The sequence below is a fragment of the Ovis canadensis genome, chromosome 3 (genome assembly GCF_042477335.2).
Source record: "Ovis canadensis isolate MfBH-ARS-UI-01 breed Bighorn chromosome 3, ARS-UI_OviCan_v2, whole genome shotgun sequence".
NCBI classification, from domain to species: Eukaryota; Metazoa; Chordata; class Mammalia; order Artiodactyla; family Bovidae; genus Ovis; species Ovis canadensis.
The window spans coordinates 181,073,593-181,097,722 of NC_091247.1; the positions used below are offsets into that span (position 1 = coordinate 181,073,593).

Sequence of the window (24,130 nt, forward strand, 5' to 3'; positions counted from 1 at the left end):
TGACTGCCAATGCCAGATGGCACCGTTTCTGAGAAAAGAGCTAGCTTTTGCTTAGAAGTAATACCCACAAACAATGCCAAATTAGCATAAGCAAATGTCAGTGAGTTAACACAAAGCCCACACTCTTTCTATCTTTTTTTCCCTTCCTAGGCCATGGGTGTTGAGAGTGACCAGGAAATTGTGCAGATGATCGGAACAGAGGAGCACGTGATGGCTGCGTTTGGGCCCAGTCTGGAAGAGTGCCAGAAAGCTCAGATTTTCACACAGATGCAGGTGTGTCTTTTCACGTTGTCCTTCACTACGAAAAGGAATTAATTGGCGATTTAATACTGCTCGTCGCTAAAGCATCAGATGCAGTGACTTGGGGGTGGAGACTTGGGGTGGATGTTGGGGAGATGGGAGTAGTGGTCAAGGAGCTTCTTTGGCTCATTATTTGAGAGATTGGAGGAGTCTGCCTAGACAAATTATCAGCTTTGGTGTCCAACTTAGAAGCGGAGGGACCAAGAGGCTTTTGTTCTAATGTATAAATAGCAAGTACTCTTCTGTATTTGCCTGGTGACACAGTTTTTTAAACTACAGCACCTCTAGTGTAGAAAGCTTTTTTTTTTTTTTTACGTCTTTCTCTTTAGTATTCCTTTTTATTCCCTGCTTCGAGTTGCTTTCAGCATCCGGTTGTATGTGGTCTCTATCCCTTTTGCTGAATTTTCAATGTTTCCAGCAAGAAAGACCCAGGCTCAGAACCCATTTGCCACTGCAGAGCCTTCATTGCCCTGCCTTAAGCACTTCCAGCTGGAACCTGTGGATTTTAGGACCAAAGATGAAGATAGGGAACTGTATATATGCTTTGTTGTTGTTTAGTCACTAAGTCCTGTCTGACTCTGCAATCCATGGACTGTAGCCTCCAGGCTCCTCTGTCAGTAGGATTTCCCAGGCAAAATACTGAAGTGGGTTGCCATTTCCTTTTCCAGGGGATCTTCCTGAACCAGGGATCGAACCCACATCTCCTTCTTGGCAGGTGAATTCTTTACAAATGAGCCACCTTGGAAGCCCCTTTATATGTGCTAAACATAATCAAAATAATTAGACTTCCCTTCCCATGTCACAGGTAGCCCTCGTAGCCATACTCAGGATTTTTAGTTACATGTTAGTAAGGTGCTTTGCTAAGTATAAATCAGTAGTGACCTTCCTCATAGCCATCCTGGTGGGTAGGATTTCCCTACTATAGAGAAGCACAATGGGCAGTTCTTATTTATCCATGTATACATTGTCTATTCTGTTAGGTTGCTTAAATAAGGTATAAACTCCATGCTGCTTTTTTCTTGTCACCCAGGATGTTTTTAGAGATAGCATTTTCCTTATATCTGTTGTATATGTTCTGAAAAATCAAATGAGTCCTGATATTTTCATAGACTGAACCAAACATTTAGGAAGATTGATTGTCATATGTAAGTACACATAAATTCCAAAGCAGAAAATAGTAAGAATTATTCTTAGCACTGCCGCCTTCTTTTTCTGTAGTTAATTAACCAGTCAACTCTAGTTATCAGGCAGGCAGCATCAGGAGAAGTTTCAATTTCAGTTCAGTTCAGTCACTCAGTTGTGTCCGACTCTTTGTGACCCCATGGACTACAACATGCCAGGCCTCCCTGTCCATCACCAATTCCTGGAGTTTCCTCAAACTCACATCCATTGATTCGGTGATGCCATTCAATCATCTCATCCTCTGTCGTCCTCTTCTCCTACCTTCAATCTTTCCCAGCATCAGGATCTTCTCAGATGAGTCAGTTCCTCATATCAGATGGCCAAAGTATTGGAGTTTCAGCTTCAGCATCGGTCCTTCCAAAGAATATTCAGGACCGATTGCCTTTAGGATGGACTGGTTGGATCTCCTTGCTATCTGAGGGATTCTCAAGAGTCTTCTCCGACACTGCAGTTTAAAAGCATCAATTCGTTGGCGCTCAGCTTTCTTTATAGTCCAGCTCTCACATCCATACGTGACTGCTAGAAAAACCATAGCTTTGACTAGATGGACCTTGGTTGTCAATGTGTCTGCTTGTTATTCAGCTGTCTAGGTTTGTCATAATTTTTCTTCCAAGGAGTAAGTGTCTTTTAATTTAATGGCTGCAGTCACCATCTGCAGTGATTTTGGAACCCCCCAAAATAAAATCTATCACTGTTTCCACTGTTTCCCCATCTATTTGCCATGAAATGATGGGACCAGATGCCATAATCTTAGTTTTCTGAATGTTGAATTTTAAGCCAACTTTTTCACTCTCCTCTTTCACTTTTATCAAGAAGCTCTTTAGTTCTTCTTCACTTTCTGCCATAAGGGTGGATATCTGAGGTTATTGATATTTCTTCTGGCAGTCTTAATTCCAGCTTGTGCTTCTTCCAGTCCAGTGTTTCTCATGATGTACTCTGCATATAAGTTAAGTAACCAGGGTGACAATATACAGCCTTGATGTATTCATTTCCCTATTTGGAACCAATCTGTTGTTCTATGTCCAGTTCTAACTGTTGCTTCTTGACCTGCATACAGATTTCTCAGAAAGCAAGTCAGGTGGTCAGGTATTCCCATCTTTTTCAGAATTTTCCACAGTTGATTGTGATCCACAGAGTCAAAGGCTTTGGCATAGTCAATAAAGCAGAAATAGATGTTTTTCTGGAACTCTCTTGCTTTTTCGATGATCCAGTGAATGTTGGCAATTTGATCTCTGGTTCCTCTGTCTTTTCTAAATCCAGCTTGAACATCTGGAAGTTCACGGTTCACGTACTGTTGAAGCCTGGCTTGGAGAACTTGGAGCATTACTTTGCTAGTGTGTGAGATGAGTGCAATTGTACGGTAGTTTGAGCATTCTTTGGCATTGCCTTTCTTTGGGATTGAAATGAAAACTGACCTTTTCCAGTCCTGTGGCCACTGCTGAGTTTTCCAAATTTGCTGGCATATTGAGTGCAGCACTTTCACAGCATCATCTTTTAGGATTTGAAGTAGCTCAACAGGAATTCCATCACCTCCACTAGCTTTGTTCATAGTGATGCTTCCTAAGGTCCACTAGACTTCACATTCCATGATGTCTAGGTCTAGGTGAGTGAGCACACCGTCGTGAATTTTCACTGGGTCATGAAGATCTGTTTTGTATAGTTTTCTGTGTATTCTTGCCACCTCTTCTTAATATCTTCTGTTTCTGTTAGGTCCATATCATTTCTGTCCTTTATTGTGCCCATCTTTGCATGAAAAGTTCCCTTGGTATCTCTAATTTTCTTAAAGAGATCTCTAGTCTTTCTCATTCTATTGTTTTCCTCTATTTCTCTATTTCCTCTGTCTCTTTGTATTGAGGAAGGCTTTCTTATCTCTCCTTGCTATTCTGGGAACTCCGCATTCAAATAGGTATATCTTTCCTTTTCTCCTTTGATATTTGCTTGTCTTTTCATAGCTGTTTGTAAGGCCTCCTCACAGAACTATTTTGTCTTTTTGCGTTTCTTTTTCTTGGAGATGGTCTTGATCTCTGTTTCCTGTACAATGTCACGAACCTCGGCCCATAGTTTTTCAGGTACTCTATCAGATCTAATCCCTTGAATCTATTTGTCACTTCCAAATAGTGACAAATAGTTGTAAGAGATTTGATTTAGGTCATACCTGAATAGTCTAGTGGTTTTCCCTACTTTCTTTAATTTAAGTCTGAATTTGGCAATAAACATTTCATGATCTGAGCCACAGTCAGCTCCCAGTCTTGTTTTTGCTGACGTATAGGGCTTCTCCATCTTTGGCTGCAAAGAATATAATCAGTCTGATTTCAGTGTTGACCATCTGGTGATGTCCATGTGTAGAGTCTTCTCTTGTGTTGTTGGAAGAGGGTGTTTACTATGACCGGTGCCGGTACGTTCTCATGGCAAAATTCTGTTAGCCTTTGCCCTGTTCTATTTTTGGTCTTCACGGAAAGTGAACTATTTGGTGAACATGCATCTTCATTATAAACTGAAATTACATTGTAAATATGTGAAGGGAAAATGTCAAATACTTAGGAGTTGGCTACATTTGGGGAGATAACACTCTGTGCTTCAAAGCTGTGTAATGCCTGGAAGAACAATTTACCTTAATAATAGCCCAATGGATTTAGTGAGATCCAGTATTTATATTATTTTAAGCATCATCATTGCTGGTCAGATAACTCTTATCATTGTTAAGCTGTTTGAGCAGGAGTTAAACAGTGGGTTGGAAGATCATTCATTTATTCCTCTTAAATAGGTATGACAGAAAATATTGGCTAACTACAAGTTACTAAACTGGAGAAGTTCTTTTAAAAGATGAGAATATGTGATTAGCTAAGAAAGACAAACGTATCTCACATGAGACAAACAGGAAGTAGAAGTTTGAGATGGCTTGTTCTCTGTGCTGGATCAAAGCAAATATTAATTTTTGCAACTGATAAAAGGTTACAGAAGCACAGGTAGTCCAAAATGGTTGATGACTTGAACATATGAGTTAGGGCAACACAAATATTCTATGTTATTCTAAGTAAAAATGTATTACCTTACGTAGTGGAACTTTCGACATGGCACTTCAGTAGGTTGTTTAAAGTACATGTTTTGCTTTGCTTTTAATGCCTCCCTTTTTAGTGACTCCTCCAGTTATTCTGCTCATAAAGCCCTTTTGCTGCTACATTTGTCACAGATGTTTTACGTAATCATTGCCAGGGGCTCTGAAAAACGGAGAAGAAATTAGTTACTACCTTTTTGGAAGGAGAGGATACACCAAGGGTAGCATCTTGGCCTGTTTATAAAGCCAACTGGGCTCTTACCCCAGCCCTGACACTGTGTAGCCCTGGCAACTGTATCAGCTATTCTAAGGAAAAGTGACTTTGTGCTGCATCAGAAGGCACCCCTGTATTCCTATTTCTTCCTCAAGGAAGTGAGGAATCTTTAGTCTCTTTCCCAAGGGAATTGAAAGACCAAAGTAATAAAGACAGCTAAGTTTAGGGAAAACTGAAGTGCCTGTCTATTCCTTGTTCCTACTATCTGCTGACTTGCTTCAATCAGTTACTTAGTTACTACTTCTTGCTTTGTTACTGCAGCTTGTTTTAAAGGTCTTAGTTTGTCTTACTCTCTGATGGCCTTGTTGTTTTTTTTTTTTAAACCAGGAAGGTTGTAGATTTGATCTGCAATCTTAACAGAGATGTTCCATTCAGTTTCAGGGACTATTTTAGTTAGGAATTAAAAAAAAAAAAAAAAAAGATGAGAAAATGTCTAGTAAGCGAGACATACAGGTAAGTAGACAGAATACAGTGCGATATGAACACAAATGGAAGTACTCAGTTATTTATATGTACGGAATTAAACAGCAGAGAAAAAGAAGTGGGGTTAGGAAAGGCTTCAAAGAGGAAATGGTACCGGATCTAGGTTTTGAAACATGGAAAAGAAATTTTCCCAGGCAGGAAACTGGCAGCAGGTATTCCAGGATAAAGAATCAGGGATCCCAGTGCTTTCTTATGACTAAATGGAAACCAATGTTTTGGTATTTTTTTAAATGCATTCCTCTTACAAAATAATAAGAACCACATGACCTTTTCAGACTTTTCTTATGGAAAAATTTCTAGATATAAAAAGTATACAGAATAGTATTATGAACCCCCATGTGCCTGTCACCCAGCTTCAACATGAAAAGCACTTTGCCAGGGACTTCCCTGGTGGTCCAGTGGCTAAGACTCCATGCTCCCAATGCAGGAGACCTGGGTTTAATCCCTGTTCAGGAAACTTGATCCTGCATGTCACAACAAAGATGGAAGATTCTGTGTGGTGTGACTAAGACCTGGTGGAGCTAAATAAATAAATATTAAAAACAGAAAAACTTTGCTATTCTTGTTTCATGTAAAGCTCTGTCTCTGCCTCACCTATTCCTTGGTTAAGTTTTTAAAATTTCTTTTTATTTGGGGGAAAATTTGCTTTACAGCATTGTGTTGGTTCCTGCTGAACGGCAACACAAATCAGTCATACGGTTAGTTTTTAATATTTCACTTTTTAGGTAAAGTGTGTATAAACATAATATACACGTCTTAATTGTATACTTTTTAAGATACACAATATTTCCATGACCCCTGAAAATTCCCTCATGCCTCTTCTAATCAGTTTCCACCTCCATTCTCGTTTTTCCCCACTTTTGTTATTTTTTTTTTACCATAGATTAGTTTTGCCTATTCTAGAACTTTAGATAAGGAATTATGCAGTATATACTTCTTGTTTTGTCAGCTTCTTTTGTTGAACGTATTGACTTAGATTCATCTAAGTGTTTCCTCATTATGTCGTGTATCCATGTTCTTCATTCCTTTTAACTGTTGAGTAGTGTTCCACTGTATGAATATAACAGAGTTTGTTATCTTTTCCTGTTGACGGACATTTGGATTGTTTCACTCTTTGGCTGTTATGAATAAAACTGCCATAAACACTCCTGTCTAAGTCTCTGTCTAGACAGTTTGGCCTTTCTTGTAGATAAATACCTAAGAATAGAATTGCTGGATCAAAATGCAGTTGTGTGGAATAGTACTCAGCCGTTAGAAAGAATGAAATAATGCCATTTGCAGCAACATGGATGGACCTGGAGATTGTCATACTGACTGAAGTAAGTCAGACGGAGAAGGAGAAATATTGTATGGCACCCCTATACGTGGAATCTAAAGAGGAATGAATGATGCAAGTGGGCTTACAAAACAAAGACTCACAGACTTAGAGAACAAGCTTACAGTTGCTGATGGGGAGAAGGATCGGGGAAGAGATAGTTAGGGAGTTTGGGACTGACATGTACACACTGCTATATTTGCAATGGATAACCAGCAAGGTCCTGCTGTATAGTATGTGGAACTCTGCTCAATATTATGTGGCAGTCTGGTTGGGAGGGGAGTTTGGGGGAGAATGGCTACATGTATATGTATGGCTGAGTCCGTTTACTCTTCACCTGAAACTATCACAACAGTGTTAATTGGCTAAACCCCAGCCCAAAATAAAAAATTAAAAAAAAAAAAATCAGTTGTGTATGTAACTTTTATCAAGTCAGAACTGCCAGATGTGGCAGTACCATTTTGCAGAGCCTCTCAGTCCTCTCACCCCTGAGAGTTCTGGTTGCTTGATGTCCTCACCAACATTCATTATTGTTAGTCTTTGTAACTTTAGCTGTTCCATTTTGTTTTGGTGGTATTTCATTGTGATTTTGATCATGCACTTTCCAGATGACTAATAAGGTTGACTACTTTTTGTGTGCTTACTGTCTTCCTTTATAGTTGAAATCATGTAAATCTTCTGACTGTTTCAACATTGTTTTCAGCTATTCTCCAGTCAATTTGTGTTTGTTAACAAACCCGTCAGGAGTATAATTAACAATAAAAATACATCTTTTGGTCAATCTGGAGAGAATTTTAACAGCAAGCCATCTTTAACTATATTAAATGTTCTAGTCAATGAAAATAGCATAACCCTTAGTTTATTTAGGTTTTGTCTTCTCACAGCAATGCTTTGTAGATTTCAGGGTAGAAGTCATACATGGTGTGATTCCTTTTTGAGGAGAGAAAGTACTCCCCCTCCCCCCAAAAGAATACTCACCCAAAGTGTTAACTGTTGACAGGATTCTCTTTGGGTGGAGGATTGATGACCAAAATACTTATCTCCTTTGTATTTTCTAAACTTCCTACAATTGTCCTGTATCAATTTTATAGTAAGAAAACAAATTCTAAAAAGAGAACTATTTTGTCATTGGTTTATGACAATTTTTTTTTTTTAAACTAGGACCAATTCAGTTTTCTTTATAAAGGTCCTTGCCTTTTTTGCTTATAGTGTTGTGTATGGGTAGCTACTAATAAATTCTCTCTGATGTCATTCAAACATTATTGTAATATATTCTGTTTTCTAATAGGCATTAAAATATATAGGGAACAAAGTCAGAAGGCAAAGGATGTGGGGAGGTGGCCCAAAGAAAACCAAAATAGAAGAAGCAAGAGAGCTCCTGGCTTCTACCATTCTGACCCACGTACCAGTGAGTAAATCCTTTGCAGTTGTGAATACTGATCATTGTGGGATCCATGAACTTCTGTTTGAGTACAAGTTTACATTAATTGAAGTCTAGTTCCATAAGAAAAGAGAGAAGCCTAAAGAGGACTCTACTATGGACTGCCCTGGAAATAATCTTCCATTATCGACAGTTTATTTGTACTTAGAGAATGTTAGCTATATTATGTCGTCATCTGATCATGTTTATTGTCTTGATTTCTTCTTTCAATCCAAAATTTTAGTTTTTTCTTTGATATTCAAATATATATTAGCAATGCTGCTAGATTTCATTTCTGAAGGTCAGACATGGTGTCTTAGATATTTTTAAATAAATTAAAAACAAGCTTACAGTTTCTTGCCTATATGTGTAACTTTTTGGAAAATTGTGGTAAAACATACAAAAAATAGCATGTACTCTTTTTATGTGTATGTTTCTGTGGAGTTATGTACATTCTCACTGTTATGTTACCATCACTACCATAGATACTTATTAAAATATTAGATGGGCTTATCTTCTAGACCTTGAGCTCACATTGTCCAGTTTCCTTCACTTAGAATGCAGATGCTCAGGTCCAGAAAAGCTGGATGCTTTTCCTTGTCATCCAGCTGGTTAGTGGTCAGAGAGAGAGAGAGCTAAAATCTCATCTTCTGACCCTTGAAACAGGGCTTAATATTTATTTTTATTAACTTATTATTAAACAGAGTTCAGCCATATTGGCAAGAGTCATTCTTCCCCTACCCTCACTTAATACATATGTACTCTTTCTAAGTTATAAAATTGTTAGTCAGACTTATCTTGTTAACCAAATAGTCTGGTTTATGTTGACATTTAGCATGTGTATTATTCACAGATGATCTAATTTGAGAATTGCACACTTTACCTTCAGGGGCTGATTATGAATAATGAAAAGTTGAGGGAACAGTAGAAGTGAACTGTGACCACCTACACACATGAAGATACAACTTTCTTAGTTTGAAACACCTTGTTAGCCAAATAATGCGGGTCTATGACTTTGCCCTTTTGCTGCCATTTGTGTGTGCCCTTGATCTGATTCAGAGAATTAGGAAAGTAAAACAAATTTTATAATATGAATTCTTTATAAGCAAGCCTATGAAATATTCCTTAGAATTGACAGAAACTTAGACTACTCTCAGTACTCATTGTTTGGGATGTAGAGAAAGAATTTACCTACTTATCTAAGATTTTTGTCTGTCCAAATAAACCAGTGCAATGATTTCGCCAGTTTTGATTTAACTTACTGATTGGGCTAGATTCATTTATGTAGATTTCAGTTGTACAAGAGAAAATTGAATAGAACATTTGCAGCAATTTACTTATCAATCTGTTTATTTATTCTATAGATATTTGCTGAGTTCTGACAGTGTTTTAGTCCCATTCCTGTTATTTATCGTTGCACAGCAAATATTTCCAAAACTTAGTAGCTTGAGATAACTGTTTATTGCTCTCTCTCAGGATTCTCAGGTCTGAAGGGGCTCAGTGATAGGGAGGGAGGTTCTTTTTTATTTTTTTAAATTTTTATTTATTTAGCGGCATCAGGTCTTAGTTGTCGCACATAGCTCTAGAGCACGTGGGCCTAGTCGTTGTAGCTCACAGGCTTAATTGCATCACGTCATGTGGGATCTTAGTTCCCCAGCCAGAGATCAAACCTGTGTCCCCTGCATTGGAAGGAGGGTTCTTAACCACTGGACCACCAGGGAGGTCCCAGGAAGGAGGTTCTTGACATGAGTCTTATGAAGTTGCAGGCAGAATAGCAGCTGAGGGTGGAGTCATCCAAAGGCTTGACTGGGCTGAACATCAAAGATGTGTCATGAATCACATCTCTGACTCCTCACTGCCTTTCCCAGTGGCCCTTTTCTCCCCAGCAGAGTGTCCGAGACTTCTCATTTGGTGCTTCAGGACTCTTAAAAGGAAAGAAGTGGAAACTGCTAGTTTACAAGCCAACCCAAAGATGGTGATTAACTCTACCTCTTCATAAAGGAATGGCGTGAAACACATAGGGAGGGAAGGAGTTGATGGTGGTCATCTTTGAAGAAAAACTGCCACAAGTATTGAGTACAAAGATGGAAAGTCATCATCTCAGCTTTTAGAAAGTTTATAGACTGGTTGAGTTTTTTGAATAAGAAGAATTGTAACAATTCATTTTTCTCTTATTTAAATATTATAGCAGTGGTTATTTTCTTGAGGCACCTTAAATTTTAATGTGTAGAGTCTTAAACATTTTTCTCTAATTTCTGAATTACAGGTTAAAGAATTCAATTTCCGAGCCAAATGTATCTATACTGCAGTGATGGTGAGAAGAGTAATTCTGGCCCAAGGAGATAATAAAGTTGATGACAGAGATTATTATGGTAACAAGAGGTTGGAGTTGGCAGGACAGGTGATTTAACTATTTTATGTCAAATCTTATTTTCCTCAATAAAAGTTAATTTGCTATTCATTTTAGATAGGAGGAAGAAACAGTTGAATGGAATATAGGTTTGTATATTGGAATATAAACATTCATACGTGACTTACTATGTCTTTGACTTAAGAATTTCTTGAACTGTGAAAATTCTTAGCTCTTTAAATATGTTGGTAATGTTACCTATATCATATCTTTTTTGAGATGTTTATTTACTCTCATTGTGTTTAATGTAGAAAGTGATATATGATATTAAGTAGTATCATTTACTCAGTTAACAGATGTCTATTAAACTTCTACCATGTGCCAGGCATAGTTATACAAACTGGGTAGAGAGGAAAAATAAGGCAGACAAAGGTCCCTTTTCTATCTTGGGGCTTAAAAGAAGTGCCTTGATATGGTGGTCTCTGTTAATGTCCTACTTAGAGTTTACTAAATTCTTCAGTCTGTAAATTTATGTCTAACTAAATTTGAGACATTTTTGGAACTTATTTCTTCAAATATCTTTTTATATTCTCTCTTGTCCTTCTAACTCAGATTATCTTGTTTGAGCCTTTGATATTGAGGCTCTGTTAATTTCTTTCCCCAAGTTTAGCTCTCTTCTTCAGGTTGGATAATTTCTATTGATCTATTTTCACGTTCCCTAATTTTTCTTATGTTGTCTGTAACATGCTTATTACACTGATCCAATTAATTTTTTAGTTTAGATGTGGTTGTTTTCAGTTCTAGAAATTTCATTCTGGTACTTTTAGCTTCAGTTTTCTCTACTGAGATTTCTTATTGGTTTATTCATCACAACCATGTTTTCATTTACATCCCTGAACCTTAACAACTGTTTTAGAATTCTGGTCTCATTCCAACAACTCAGTCATCTTAGAATCAATCTCTTGATTAAATCAATCGCTTAATGAAATATCTCTTTGAAAAAGTGATATATATTTTAAGCTGAGCCCTCAGACATTCCAGCTGAGACTTGAGAGGAGAATCCAGTCTCACACAACCTCTGGAACTGCATTCTATTAAGAGACCTGCATGAGCAACATATGTCTTCAGGCAGTGCCCTTATTGGAGGAACTGGAAGAAGACCAGTGTTTCTGGAGTGTGAGGTGTGGGGGTGGTGAGAGAGGACATTGGAGAACTAGCATCACATGCCATGGGAAGGGGTTTGGATTTAATTCCTCCTGCAGTAGAGAATCACAAGAGGGTTATAATCAGGGAAGTGACACCATCAATTTCAGTTTAAAAGATCTTATTTGGATCTTTCTTGGAACCTGCCAAGAAAGTCCGGTTAGGAGACTGTGGCAGTATTCCAGATGAGTGATGGTGGCTGGGATCATAACCGCAGGTATTAATTACCACATCTAAAATGTAAAAAACTGGAATTATAATTGTATCAGTTTTTTCTGAGAAAAAAAATTAACACCTGGAATACTTGGGAAGTTGTTTGGTCAATGGCTAAAGGCTAACAGGTGGGCTCTTGGCCACCTTCAGATTGACCACAGTTCAGGGGATTGCTTGTGTGTATCCCCGTCACCAACAATCCCAATTTTTTTACAGATCTTTATAATTGGAAAAGAAATCTTGATGTTCAACTAGCCCTTTAAAAAAATGTTGGTTGTTTGGAGGAGTAAGGAATGGAGTTGAGAGGGGAGAGAAAAAGACTATCCTGTTGCTTAAAAAATTAGACTTAAAAAGAGGGTTCCCATATGCAAGAAAACACTGCTTTATAAACAGTGTAAAAACATAAAAGGCATTGTGTTGGCAAAAATGTGTAAAAACAATAGCTGCTAATTTCACACCCCATGGGATGAGGGAGTATGAATGTGCTTCAGCTTTAGATAACAGAGCTGTATCCACTGGCCAGGCGGGTTCACAGAGCCTTCCCTCAGTCTCACTGCCACCAGAGGGCTGGCCGGCTGGCCGCCAATAGAGGTATTAGCAAAACCTACCGGTTTCAGGCTTAATCTTTGCACCTACCTTTTCTCTTTCGGTAATGTGTTCATTATTTGCTGAGCATTACTCTATTCTTTGTCTGCAGATGTTTTTGTTTCTAATGCAGCTTGCTTTGTATGGGTGAGATATGGAACGGCACCAAAATCCGGCACCCTGGAAAGCCAGGGATTTCCACCCGGTGACAAAAGAATGCCGTCTTGACTTCAGAGATTGCCTAATCCCAGCTGTTCTGATAATGTAATTAAGGCTGCCTAATGTCTTTAATTTTGCAACCAGTTTGTGTGAAAAGGAGAATTTGGCACTCTGAAGGCTTAAACACTAAATAGCAATCTCAAGACGCCTAATTAGAATTCTCTGACATTAAGCTAATTGGTGAAACTGTATTTCAGCAGCTTAACTTCTTTATTAATTTTTTTTAGCATTTTCATTGAAAATCAATTGATGAGCTGTCAGCATTTTTTCTTAAATATAACTTGCTCTTTAGTGCTCCTGTCTTAGGCAGGCTGAAAGGCCTCATGCCAACAGTGAGAGGTATTGAATATTATAATATCACCAACATTCCATCCCTTTTCATCATTTTACTCTTGACCTAAATAATGTGGCTTATTGTGGGAACAGGCCTTGTAGCTTCTTACTGCTCTGTGAACTGGAGCACGTTATTTCTCATGAAGAAATTTGAAGGATGGAGAAATTTATTAATGAGGCTGTAGTTTTGTTGAGTGTACTCTTACTCTTTACTTGTTTAGTACTGGAGCATTTCCTTGTACTTGAATCAGGCTACACACAAATTCATCTGGGATCCCCAAGAAAACTTTGTTGCAATTTGAGACACAAAAGTCTTAAGTGTAAGGGACTAATTAAAACAGAGCTGAGCTTTTGTGGTTAAAGGTTAAGGGCATTTGCTTCTGTTCAGGATACTTATTCAAGTCCCTTTGCCAGTTTCCACAGGAAGTTGCTGAAATGGGCTTGTCCATCCCTCTCTTCCCCTGCACCTGCTTCCATTCCCATATTCTTTTTCATGAAGGAAACTGCTGGGTCTGAGTGGAAGAAAAGATTAAGCTCTCAGAGGAGGAAGTTTTCTTTTTAGAACACTTCTGACATGGTAAATCAAGGACCCTGGCTTTCCCATCTGCAAAGTTGATTTTGTAGAAAAGTGGAAGGATGTGTCTCTCTTAAGGGAGAAGAGTGTAAAACCACATTCTACCTAGGAAATGCTTTCTTCAACAGTGGCTGGAAGAGAAGATTCATTGGCTTTCATATCTTCTAAATTATGAATCAAAAAACTACCTGTGGGTTGTAAACATTCAAGAATACAGTGTGGAATTTGGAAAATCTTTAGCTTATAAGATTTCCCTGAACTTCAGAATTCCTAAAGTTCAGAATTCCTGAATTATGTAAGGAGTGCATATATAATGTCCTCCGATACTACATTACTATTGTGCTAGGTAGCTTAAATTACATACATATCCAACTGTTTTATTCCTCTATAAAGGAATAAAAAACAAATGTAATTGATTTTTCAGGGGAATTTAAGTAGTTGTAATTTTATATTTGATTATTGAAGAAGTATGCCTATTATTTTTTGGTCATAAGCCACTTACTTAGTTTTGTGAACTGTCTATAAGCAGTGTTCTGGTTTTGTCTGTTGCTGCATTGTATGGTATCTATTGCAAAACTGAAGACAACCACCATTGTCTTAAGTGGCTTAAGACAGCCACCATTCTGTTATATCTGACGATTTTGTGGGTCAGGAATTCAGGCAAGATCCAGCTGTGTAACTCTTCTGTATCACATGGAGCTCGATTGGTAGTGTTCTGCTGGAGGTGGTGGGATTCCCAGAAGGCTGGGCTCAGCTCCGTCTTGACCATGCCAGCACTATGACATCAGAGTGGCTCAGGACTCAAGTGAGTTTCCCATGCACAGGAGAATCTGCGTGACCTTAGTGAGTTCGTCTTAAAAGTCACATCTTCACTAACTTTATTGAAAAAAAGCAGTCACAGCCCTTGCCTGAATTGGGGCAGTAGGAGGCATCGCAAGCAGAGATTTGGGCAAAGTTTATTTACATAATCCTGGGGTTTTCTCTCAAGATTAAGTGGGTAGTGGATTTGAGGATGTAAATTTTATTTGTGGTTATCTCCTTTCTGTGACTTTCCCCTCACTTTCCAGCTACTGTGGTGGCTGGTATCTTCTCCCTCTGATCCTTCAATCCAGTAAGACTGTGGGTCTTTCTCTGAGTTTTAGCTTCTAATGTCACCTGGACCCTTTTTGCTAATGTATTCTACTCTTAGTTGAAAAGCCTTCAAAATGGAAATGCATTTTTGATAAGTATCAAGTTTCCTCCAGTTTCTATCTGTATTTACTCTCCAGTGCTGTCAAATAGTTTTAATATTTTGTCCAGAGTTTATAATTTTTATCAACAAATGAGTCTGGTAGGAGCTGCTTCCATCAATTCTGAAACAGAACCGTTCTAGTCTATTTTTATGACTTTCCGTTCCCCATCCTACTGATTTGTTTTCCATGGTTAACATGGTTTAATGTCATTTATTTTCTAATTTTTAACATAAAGAGTAAAAGCAAAAATGTCACATATATGTAAGTTATGAAGGTGACAGATCACCTCAAATCCACTACCAGTTTAAGTAATTCTTAATAATTGACCACCAGTTGCCATTTCATTTACTTATATATTTTTTCCATACTCTGTCCTTCTCTTTCTCCTACTATCCTGAATTTGTGTATTTATTGTTTTCTTTTTTATTCTATCATTTATTTAAAAATTTAAAAATATTTATTACAGTGTACATTTTGCTTTTTTTTTATTGAAGTATAGTTTATTTAGTGTTGCATTTAAGATGTACAGCAAAGTGATTTAGTTTACGTGTGTGTGTGTGAGTATACTATATTTATATTCCTTTTCAGATTATTTTCCATTTTAGGTTATTACAAGATACCAAATATAATTCCCTGTGCTATACAGCAGGTCCTTGTTGTTTATCTATTTTATATATTGAGTATGTATCTGTTAATCCTAACTCCTAATTTATCCTCTCCCCACTCTTTCCTTTTTGGTAACCATAAGTTTGTTCTCTGCATCTGTGAGTATATTTCTGTTTTGTAAATAGGTTCATTTGTACCATTATTTTAGATTCCACATGTATCATACGGAGTGAAGTAAGTCAGGCAGAGAAAAACAACTGTCGTATGATATCACTTATGTTTAGAATGTTTTAATTTCATTCTTTTACATGTAGCTGTCCTCTTTTCCCAGCACAACTTATTGAAAAGACTGTTTTTTCTCCATTCAGTTCAGTTCAGTGGCTCAGTCGTGTCCGACTCTGCAACCCCATGAATCGCAGCACGCCAGGCCTCCCTGTCCATCACCAACTCCTGGAGTTCACTCAGACTCACATCCATAGAGTCAGTGATGCCATCCAGCCATCTCATTCTCTGTCGTCCCCTTCTTCTCCTGCCCCCAATCCCTCCCAACATCAGAGTCTTTTCCAATGAGTCAACTCTTCGCATGAGGTGGCCAAAGTACTGGAGCTTCAGCTTTAGCATCATTCCTTCCAAAGAAATCCCAGGGCTGATCTCCTTCAGAATGGATTGGTTGGATCTCCTTGCAGTCCAAGGGACTCTCAAGAGTCTTCTGCAACACCATAGTTCAGAAGCATCAATTCTTCAAGCTCAGCTTTCTCACAGTCCAACTCTCGCATACATACATGACCACAGGAAAAACCATAGCCTTGACTAGATGGACCTTAGTCGGCAAAGTAATGTCTCTGCTTTTGAATATGCTGTCTAGGTTGGTCATAACTTTTCTTCCAAGGAGTAAGTGTCTTTTAATTTCATGGCTACAGTCACCATCTGCAGTGATTTTGGAGCCCCCCAAAATTGTCTGACACTGTTTCCACTGTTTCCCCATCTGTTTCCCATGAAGTGATGGGACCTGATGCCATTGTGTGTTCTTAAATATGTTTGGCTGCACTGCATGACGTGTGGGATCTTAGTGCCCCCACCAGGGATCAAACCCACACCCCTTGCACTGGAAGTCTGGAATCATAACCACTGGACTGCCAAAGAAGTTCCCCTATTGTGTATTCTTGCTTCCTTTGTCATAAATTAATTGACCATAAGTGTGTGGGTTTATTTCTGGGCTTTCTGTCCTATTCCAATGATCTCTGTTTTTTATGCTAGTGCCATACTGTTTTGATTATTGTAGCTTTGTAGTATAGTCTGAATTCAGGGAGTCTGATCCCTTCAGCTCTGTTCTTCTTTCTCAACATTATTTTTTTATTAAAACAGTTCAAAACTTGGCCTTCTCATCAATGTGGTTTCTCTTGTTGTGGAGTATGGAGTCTAGATGTGTGGGCTTGGTTGCTCCTCAGCATGTGGGATCTTCTGGACCAGGGATTGAGCCCATGCCCCCTGCATTCTCAGGTGAATTCTTAACCGCTGGACCACCAGGGAAGTTCCCTTAGGATTGTTTTGGCTATTTGGGATCTTGTTTCCATACAAGTTTTTAAATTACTGGTTCTAGGTCTCTGAAAATTGCCATTGGTAATTTGATAGGGATTGCATTGAATCTGTAGTTTGCCTTGGGTAGTATGGTTGTTAACGGTTATTGATTCTTCCAGTCTAAGAGCTCAGTATTACTTTTGTATGTTTGAGTTTTATAAGAATAGATTCATATCATATACATTCTTTTGCAACTTTTTTCTTAACATTGTTTTAAAGATTCATCTATATTGTTTCACGTCACTGTATTTCACCTTCACATTCAATGTGTAAAGATATGATACATATGATAAATAACCCTTTATCCATCCTACTTATCAAGGCCATTGTATGACTTCTCTTTTTTAAAAACATTAACCTTCTTATTCATATCTTCTCTTGCCCATATGAAAGAGTTTCTGCAAATAGGATTGACCAGTCATGGAATCAAGTTAAGCCTTCAGCTTGACTGAAGAGTGTCAAACTAGCTTCCCAAGTATTTGTACATTGCATTGTATGTAAGACCTGATGGTCTCTATCCCGTGACTTAGTGTGAAAACTGAAAAATTTTTGTCTTGTCTAGCACTCTTGCCTGGAAAATCCCAAGGACAGAGGAGCCTGGTGGGCTGCAGTCCATGGGGTCGCTAAGAGTCGGACCTGACTGAGCGACTTCACTCTCACTTTTCACTTTCATGCATTGGAGAAGGAAATGGCAGCCCACTCCAGTGTTCTTGCCTGGAGAATCCCAGAGACGGGAGAACCTAGAGGGCTGCCGTCTCTGGAGTCTCACAGAGTCAGACACGACTGAAGCGACTTAGCAGCAGCAGCAGCAGTAGTGGGTGCAAAGTGCTATCTCCTTGTGGGCTTAATTTGCATTTCCTTCATTGCTAATGAAATTGAGTCTTTATGTTTCATATACTTATTGATCGTTTCTACTTTTTTCTTAAATATCTTTTGTGTTGTTTGTATTTTCCTTATTAATTTTAAGACTTTTTGGGTGTACTTTGGATCCAATTTTTTATGAGTTACATGTGTTGCTGGTATCTTCTTCCAGTCTGAATTATTTTTACTATTATGGGATCTTTTAATTATGGAAGTTTGTCATTTTAATTAACATTCAATTTTGTCAGTCCTTTCTTCTTTTCAGTTGTACTTCTTATACTTTAAACTTATGCCTTTGTTATTTGTTCTTTAGTACTCTTGCCTGGAGAATCCCTTGGACAGAGGAGCCTGGTAAGCTACAGTCCATGGGGTCGCTAAGAGTCGGACACGACTGAGCGACTTCACTTTCCCTTTTCACTTTCATGCATTGGAGAAGGAAATGGCAACCCACTCCAGTGTTCTTGCCTGGAGAATCCCAGGGACGGGGGAGCCTGGTGGGCTACGACTGACGCGACTTAGCAGCAGCAGCAGCAGTCTTATCTGGAATGGGTTTTTGTGTGTAGAGTGAAGTAAGGAAAGGAGTTTCATTTGTTTTTGAAATGAATAACTGATTTTCCTAGCATTATTTATTTGTAGTCTTTCATTTCCTTGCAGATCTAAAGTGCTAAATGCTAAAGTGTCTTTACCATATAACAGATATTAATATATGTGTTGTTTATTTCTGGACTTTTTGTTCTGTTCGTTGGTAAGTTTATACATAAATCAATTCACTTGCCTTATTTTTCAGGACTGTCTGTCTCCTCTAGAGTCTTAGCTTTTCCATATTAATTTTAGAGTTAGCCTCCGTTTTCATTAAAAACCTGGGGATTTTGATTAGAGTTGCATTGGAATTATAGATCAATTTGGGGAAAACTAGTAATCTTAAAATAGTATTTTCATCCATGAGTATTTTCTTCATTTATTTAGGTTTTCTTTGATGTCTTTCAATAAAGATTTGTAATTGTCTCCATGAAAGCTTTGCACCTCTTTTGTTAGACTTACTCGTTAGTATATTAGGGGTTTATTTTGCTAGATATTTGTAATATAAATATTAATAAGAAAAACCTCAAACCTATATAAAAATTAGCTTCCATGTTTTAATCACACAACTTTGGCTATCATTAATAGAAGTTAATCTGGTTTTATGTCCTCTTCAACTCTATTCCTACTCGCCCCATTCCACAAATTCAGTTGTTTAAACAAATCCAAACCATCAAATCGTTTTAGCATTTTAAATAATCAAATCACATTCTGTAAGTACTTAAAAATGTGTCTCTAAAATATACAATTTTAAAAAATTGTAACATCATTTTCACACATAAAATGTTTAAAGAATAATTGCTTAATGTCATTAAGCATCAATATCATCACTCATCAAATTTGAGTATTATGTATTCAGATTTCCCTGATTTCTTTATATTATTGTTTAAAGTAGGATTATTCAAATAGAATCCAAACATGTTTCACATATTTCATTCAGTTGATGTCTCTTAAATTCCTTTTGATCAGTATGTATTCTGTGTGTGTGTGTCTGTCTTTGAAAAAACTGGACCTTTTTTGGTTTTGCTTCTACCCTCTCTCAGTGTGAGTTACCTTTGCCTGGGATCCTCGGCAGAAGGGTTTCCTGCCTTTTCTCCAGTGACGTAAAGGGTTTCTTCTCATGTAAGAGGAAGTCTAGGGAAGTAGGTAGAGTTTTGTTGCTTGTTGCAACAAAGGGGTCATTCTCATGTCTTCTTTCTCCTTCCAGTCTTTCCTGAGCACTCATGGAATGAACTTCTAAGTATGGATCCTCTTGTGTCTGGAGCGCTGAAGAATTCTAAGCTTTCACGATAGCTCACATTTGGCATTCTAGCAGTCCTGAAAGTTTGAGCTAATTTCTTCTTTTACGGCACACTTCTGCTCTGTCATGTGTCCCATCTCTTGGAGAGGCTTGACACTTCTGCAGTTTAGTTCCCCTGGTTGCCTTACAACTTACCTCTTTGTTAGAGTCAAGAAATTTTATGATTTTGTAGATGATTCATCTTTTAAAAAAAAGATTATCAGGGTGGGAAGGATGTTGTCTTGTGGCTTTCTACATTCTGGGTAGAAGCAGAACTTGCAAAATCTTTCTTAAGCTTTCCCCTTCCCCTCCAAGGTGTAATCTCCAACCTGATTTTTATGGTGTTTGTGTCTTTCCTTTTCATTTTGCCTGCTAGTTATCCTTCCTAAACAATATAGCTGGTTATTGTGCTGAGTTTTGAACCCTATATAGAGTCACATCATATATATTCTTTTGGGCCTGGCTTCTCTCACTCAATATTATATTTTTAAGACTTAGCTGTGATTTTGTGGCCAGTTATTTTTTGTCCATTTTCAATGCTCTGTAGTATTCTGTTATATGAACATACTACAATTTGTCTAACTAAATAGTATTTGTGTGGTATCCAGTTTTTAACTGATACAAATAGTGCTGCTTTGAACATCTTGTACATGTACCATGATGTACATAAAGACATTTCTGTAGGGTAGTGATTCTCAAGCGTACCCTTCCCCCACCAGCAACAGTGGCATTCTTAGAAACTTGTTAGAAATCAAAACTTTGGGGTTCTACCATAGACTTATGGAATCAGATACCAGAGGGGTATGGCCAACAATTTGTGTTTTAATAATCCCTCAATGTGATTACGTGCAGGTTAAAGTTTGAGAACCATGGCTATAGAGGATGTACTTATGAGAGGAACTTTGGGGCCTAGGGATGGGCAGATAACTACAAGCTGATTGTTAGTGGTTATACAGTTCACATTTTTACCAGTGATGCAGGAAGGTTCAAATGGCACCCATCCTTGGTGCTGTCAGAATTTTTAACATTAATTCTTCTCCCCTGATCTTTTGTGGGTTTTAATAGTCTTTATTTGTAAAGTTAAAAATTAGGTCAGTGGAAACTTCGTCTGGGAGTAGCTGGTCTAAATGTCTTTGAATGCAGGGATTATGTCATAATCTTTGCTCATATTCTCAACACCAAGCATAGTGATAAGCACACAGATAAGTACATGTTTATCATGTTGAATTTTTTAAATGTGTTCTTCCCAGTTTTAAGCAGTTTTGCCATCAGTTTTTTTAAACAAAGTTTAATAAAGACCTAAAATTTAGTAAATAAGCTAGTGATGCATTTTGAAAGTTCACCATATACTTTTTTTTTTCTTTAGCTTTTATCTCTTCTTTTTGAAGATTTGTTCAAAAAATTTAATTCTGAAATGAAGAAGATTGCAGATCAGGTGATTCCTAAACAAAGAGCAGCCCAGTTTGACGTTGTGAAACATATGCGTCAGGACCAGATTACCAATGGCATGGTGAATGCCATTTCAACCGTAAGTCTTGATCCCTCGGGCACAGTTTTGTAACTTATTTGTACATCTGTTCAGTGGGAAATTTAAAGTATTTTGAGAATCTAGGTGGTGGGGGGGGAATTTATAATACACATATATATTTATTTGAGGATGCTACAAGTCATAGATTTTCTTCTTCGAAATAGTCTACAGTTGAAATCAGTAGAAATTTTGCTGCTATATGACTGTATTGCCAAATTATAGTTCCTGTTACAGTTTACTGAGGCAATAAGGAAATAGATACACTCTTCCATAAAGGAAAATATCTTTCAGTTTAACTGTTAATAACCATTCTTTGAATGGATACTTCCCCCCATTTTTTATGTAATAAAGCTGATATATTGCAAGTAGGTTTACTAATGACAGCTTTTGTCTGGAACATTGTAAAATGTTTCATTGCATTGTAGGTTCATAGTCTTCAAAGGGCTCTCAGCTGTTCTCATGTGAGCAGTGAATTCAGGCCTCAGCAGCTGCTGTGTATTCAGGGCCTCTGGCTGTTCATCAGGGGTTATCAGATAGGTTTTTGCTCCCTTTCTTAAAGCGTAACATCTATAGGTCTATCTGATAAAGTCTGGTTCACGTTTTGTATGCCAGACATAAAATTAGTTTTATGGATGGGATTTGGTCCCAACAAAAGAAGAGTATATCAGCAGCTGACTTGCCGCCCTGTCTGACTTGAGAAATGTGCAGCAGGTCTGTGTGAGCACCCCCGCCGTGACAGCTCCATCCAGACTGCAGGGGGCCCGGCTTCTGTGCCTCTCTGGGCCCGTCACAGTCATGGGGCCCAAACTTGTCTGGAAGTTGATTCCTGGATATTTGAAAAGAAGCCTTCAAAGAGCACTGAAACACACTTCTGTTAGAGTGACTTTTCCTTGCTTTCTGACGCTTTATTTTCAGGTCAGAATAGCTGTTTTGAGTAGTTCTGTTGCCCCCAGATGATACCTTATTAACTCTGGGAGCAGACTGCTTATTGGGAGAATCAGTAGTGGGCCTTGTTGTGGGTGCACGCCAATCTGTAGGCAACTGGAAAAAGATGGGTCAGTTGGTGAGACTTCATCTTCCAGTGCAGGGGGTATGGGTTCAATTCCTGGTCAGGGACCTAACATCCCACATGTCTAGTGGCCAAAAAGCCAAAAATATAGAACAGAAGCAATATTGTAACAAATTCAATAAAGACCTTAAAGGTGGTCCACATAAAAAAATCTTAAAAATTGTGAGTGTTGTCATATGTAGAATATTTTCAACAAATAAATTTTCTCAGAGGAGCAGTTTTAGACCCTTTGTCTGTTTGTCCTCTCTCCCTTTAAAAAAAAAGAATATTGGAAAAAATTATCTTGCTGAATGTTTTGACTTCATCCCCATCTATTTCTTCTTTGCCAGCAGCTGCTTAGTTCTGTGTTGAGTGTTTATCTTCCTTGCTCTTTTTGGTCTTGAATCAGTTTACTGGGTTCATTCTCATTCAGAGCATACAAGGACTTAACTGAATGAGCAGTATGAGGAGTTAACTTTTGAGATAAACATGTTTGCTGTTTCTCTGCTTTGTAATGCATTGTTTCTTCCCAGGTTTTAGCTTTTATCCACTCTATCAAAACTCAAGTTTTTGAAGTGATAGATCTTCGCTGTAATAGTGACTAAACCTTAGTTTGTGAGGAGCTCCTCTGAAGTCATGTATTTAAATTCAAACAGATGAATTTTTCTACTGGGAAGGATTTTAATCTGGGATCTGGGAATCCGCCCCTGAAATTGAATTAAAAATTTGTATTTGTGGTCCTGTGTGCATTTTTCTCACGAGAACAGTCATAGCCTTCATCAGATTATCAAAAGGAAAATGAAGAACCACTATTTAGCAGGTGTAATTTTCTTCCCTTTTGAATCAGAAATATTGAATCAATCATTTTTTGACATTTTATTTTCTACTTTGTTTTTTCTTTGCATACTATTTTCTGTTAATTCATGTTACCATGAGTTGAAAATTTGATTCCTAACCTTGATCTTTAAGTTATCCTTGAGAATATTTAATGTGTACAATTAATGCTTGTGTAAAATAATATATTTAATGTATTTCAGTTCTTCTAATGCATTTAAAGTAAATTTAAGGCTTCAGATTTATTTCACATAAATCTATTTTAAGATTGACATGATAACCAAAGAAGATATATTTATTAATGTGAATATGTGCAATTTTTAGCCTTGATTAATAAGCCTATACTTATTCATTTCCCCTGATAACTGCTATTAGAGACTTTTTTTTTCCTATTGCTATATTTTTCTCTAATTAAAACTAATTTTCAGTTCTAATGAGATGGATGAAACTGGAGCCGATTATACAGAGTGAAGTAAGCCAGAAAGAAAAACACCAATACAGTATACTAACACATATATATGGAATTTAGAAAGATGACAATGACGACCCTGTATGCAAGACAGCAAAAAAGACACAGATGTGTATAACAGACTTTTGGACTCAGAGGGAGAGGGAGAGGGTGGGATGATTTGGGAGAATGGCATTGTAACATGTATACTATCATGTAAGAATCGAATCGCCAGTCTATGTCCGACGCAGGATACAGCATGCTTGGGGCTAGTGCACGGTGATGACCCAGAGAGACGTTATGGGGAGGGAGGTGGGTGGGGGGTTCATGCTTGGGAACGCATGTACACCCGTGGTTGATTCATGTCAATGTATGGCAAAACCAATACAGTATTGTAAATTAAAATGAAGGAAAAAAAATTAAAAAAAAAAAACAAAACTAATTTTGGAAGGCATCCAAATAATGGCACATTCCAACATGAAATTATCTCTTTGATCTTCAGGCTCATTTTACCTTAAAATATGTGTAGAAATTGGTAGTTTTCTATTAGTTAGCTTATTGCTTCCAGTGAAAATCTCTGGTTGAACTGGCTTGTTTAGAATGTGATTAGTTCTTTAGAAAAATACCTGCT

At 37.7% G+C, this 24,130-nt stretch overlaps 1 protein-coding gene across 2 annotated transcripts in view; it reads left to right on the top strand.

Annotated features, from left to right (window-relative positions):
• The window catches only part of POLR3B (RNA polymerase III subunit B), a 115,719-nt gene that overhangs the window by 25,812 nt on the left and 65,777 nt on the right, over positions 1-24,130 (top strand). For both annotated transcript variants that reach the window (XM_069585244.1, XM_069585245.1), the window contains exons 10-13: positions 151-273; positions 7,898-8,017; positions 10,296-10,430; positions 21,008-21,169. In XM_069585244.1, coding sequence (XP_069441345.1) covers positions 151-273; positions 7,898-8,017; positions 10,296-10,430; positions 21,008-21,169 — 540 coding nt within the window. The remainder of the gene's footprint in view (positions 1-150; positions 274-7,897; positions 8,018-10,295; positions 10,431-21,007; positions 21,170-24,130) is intronic.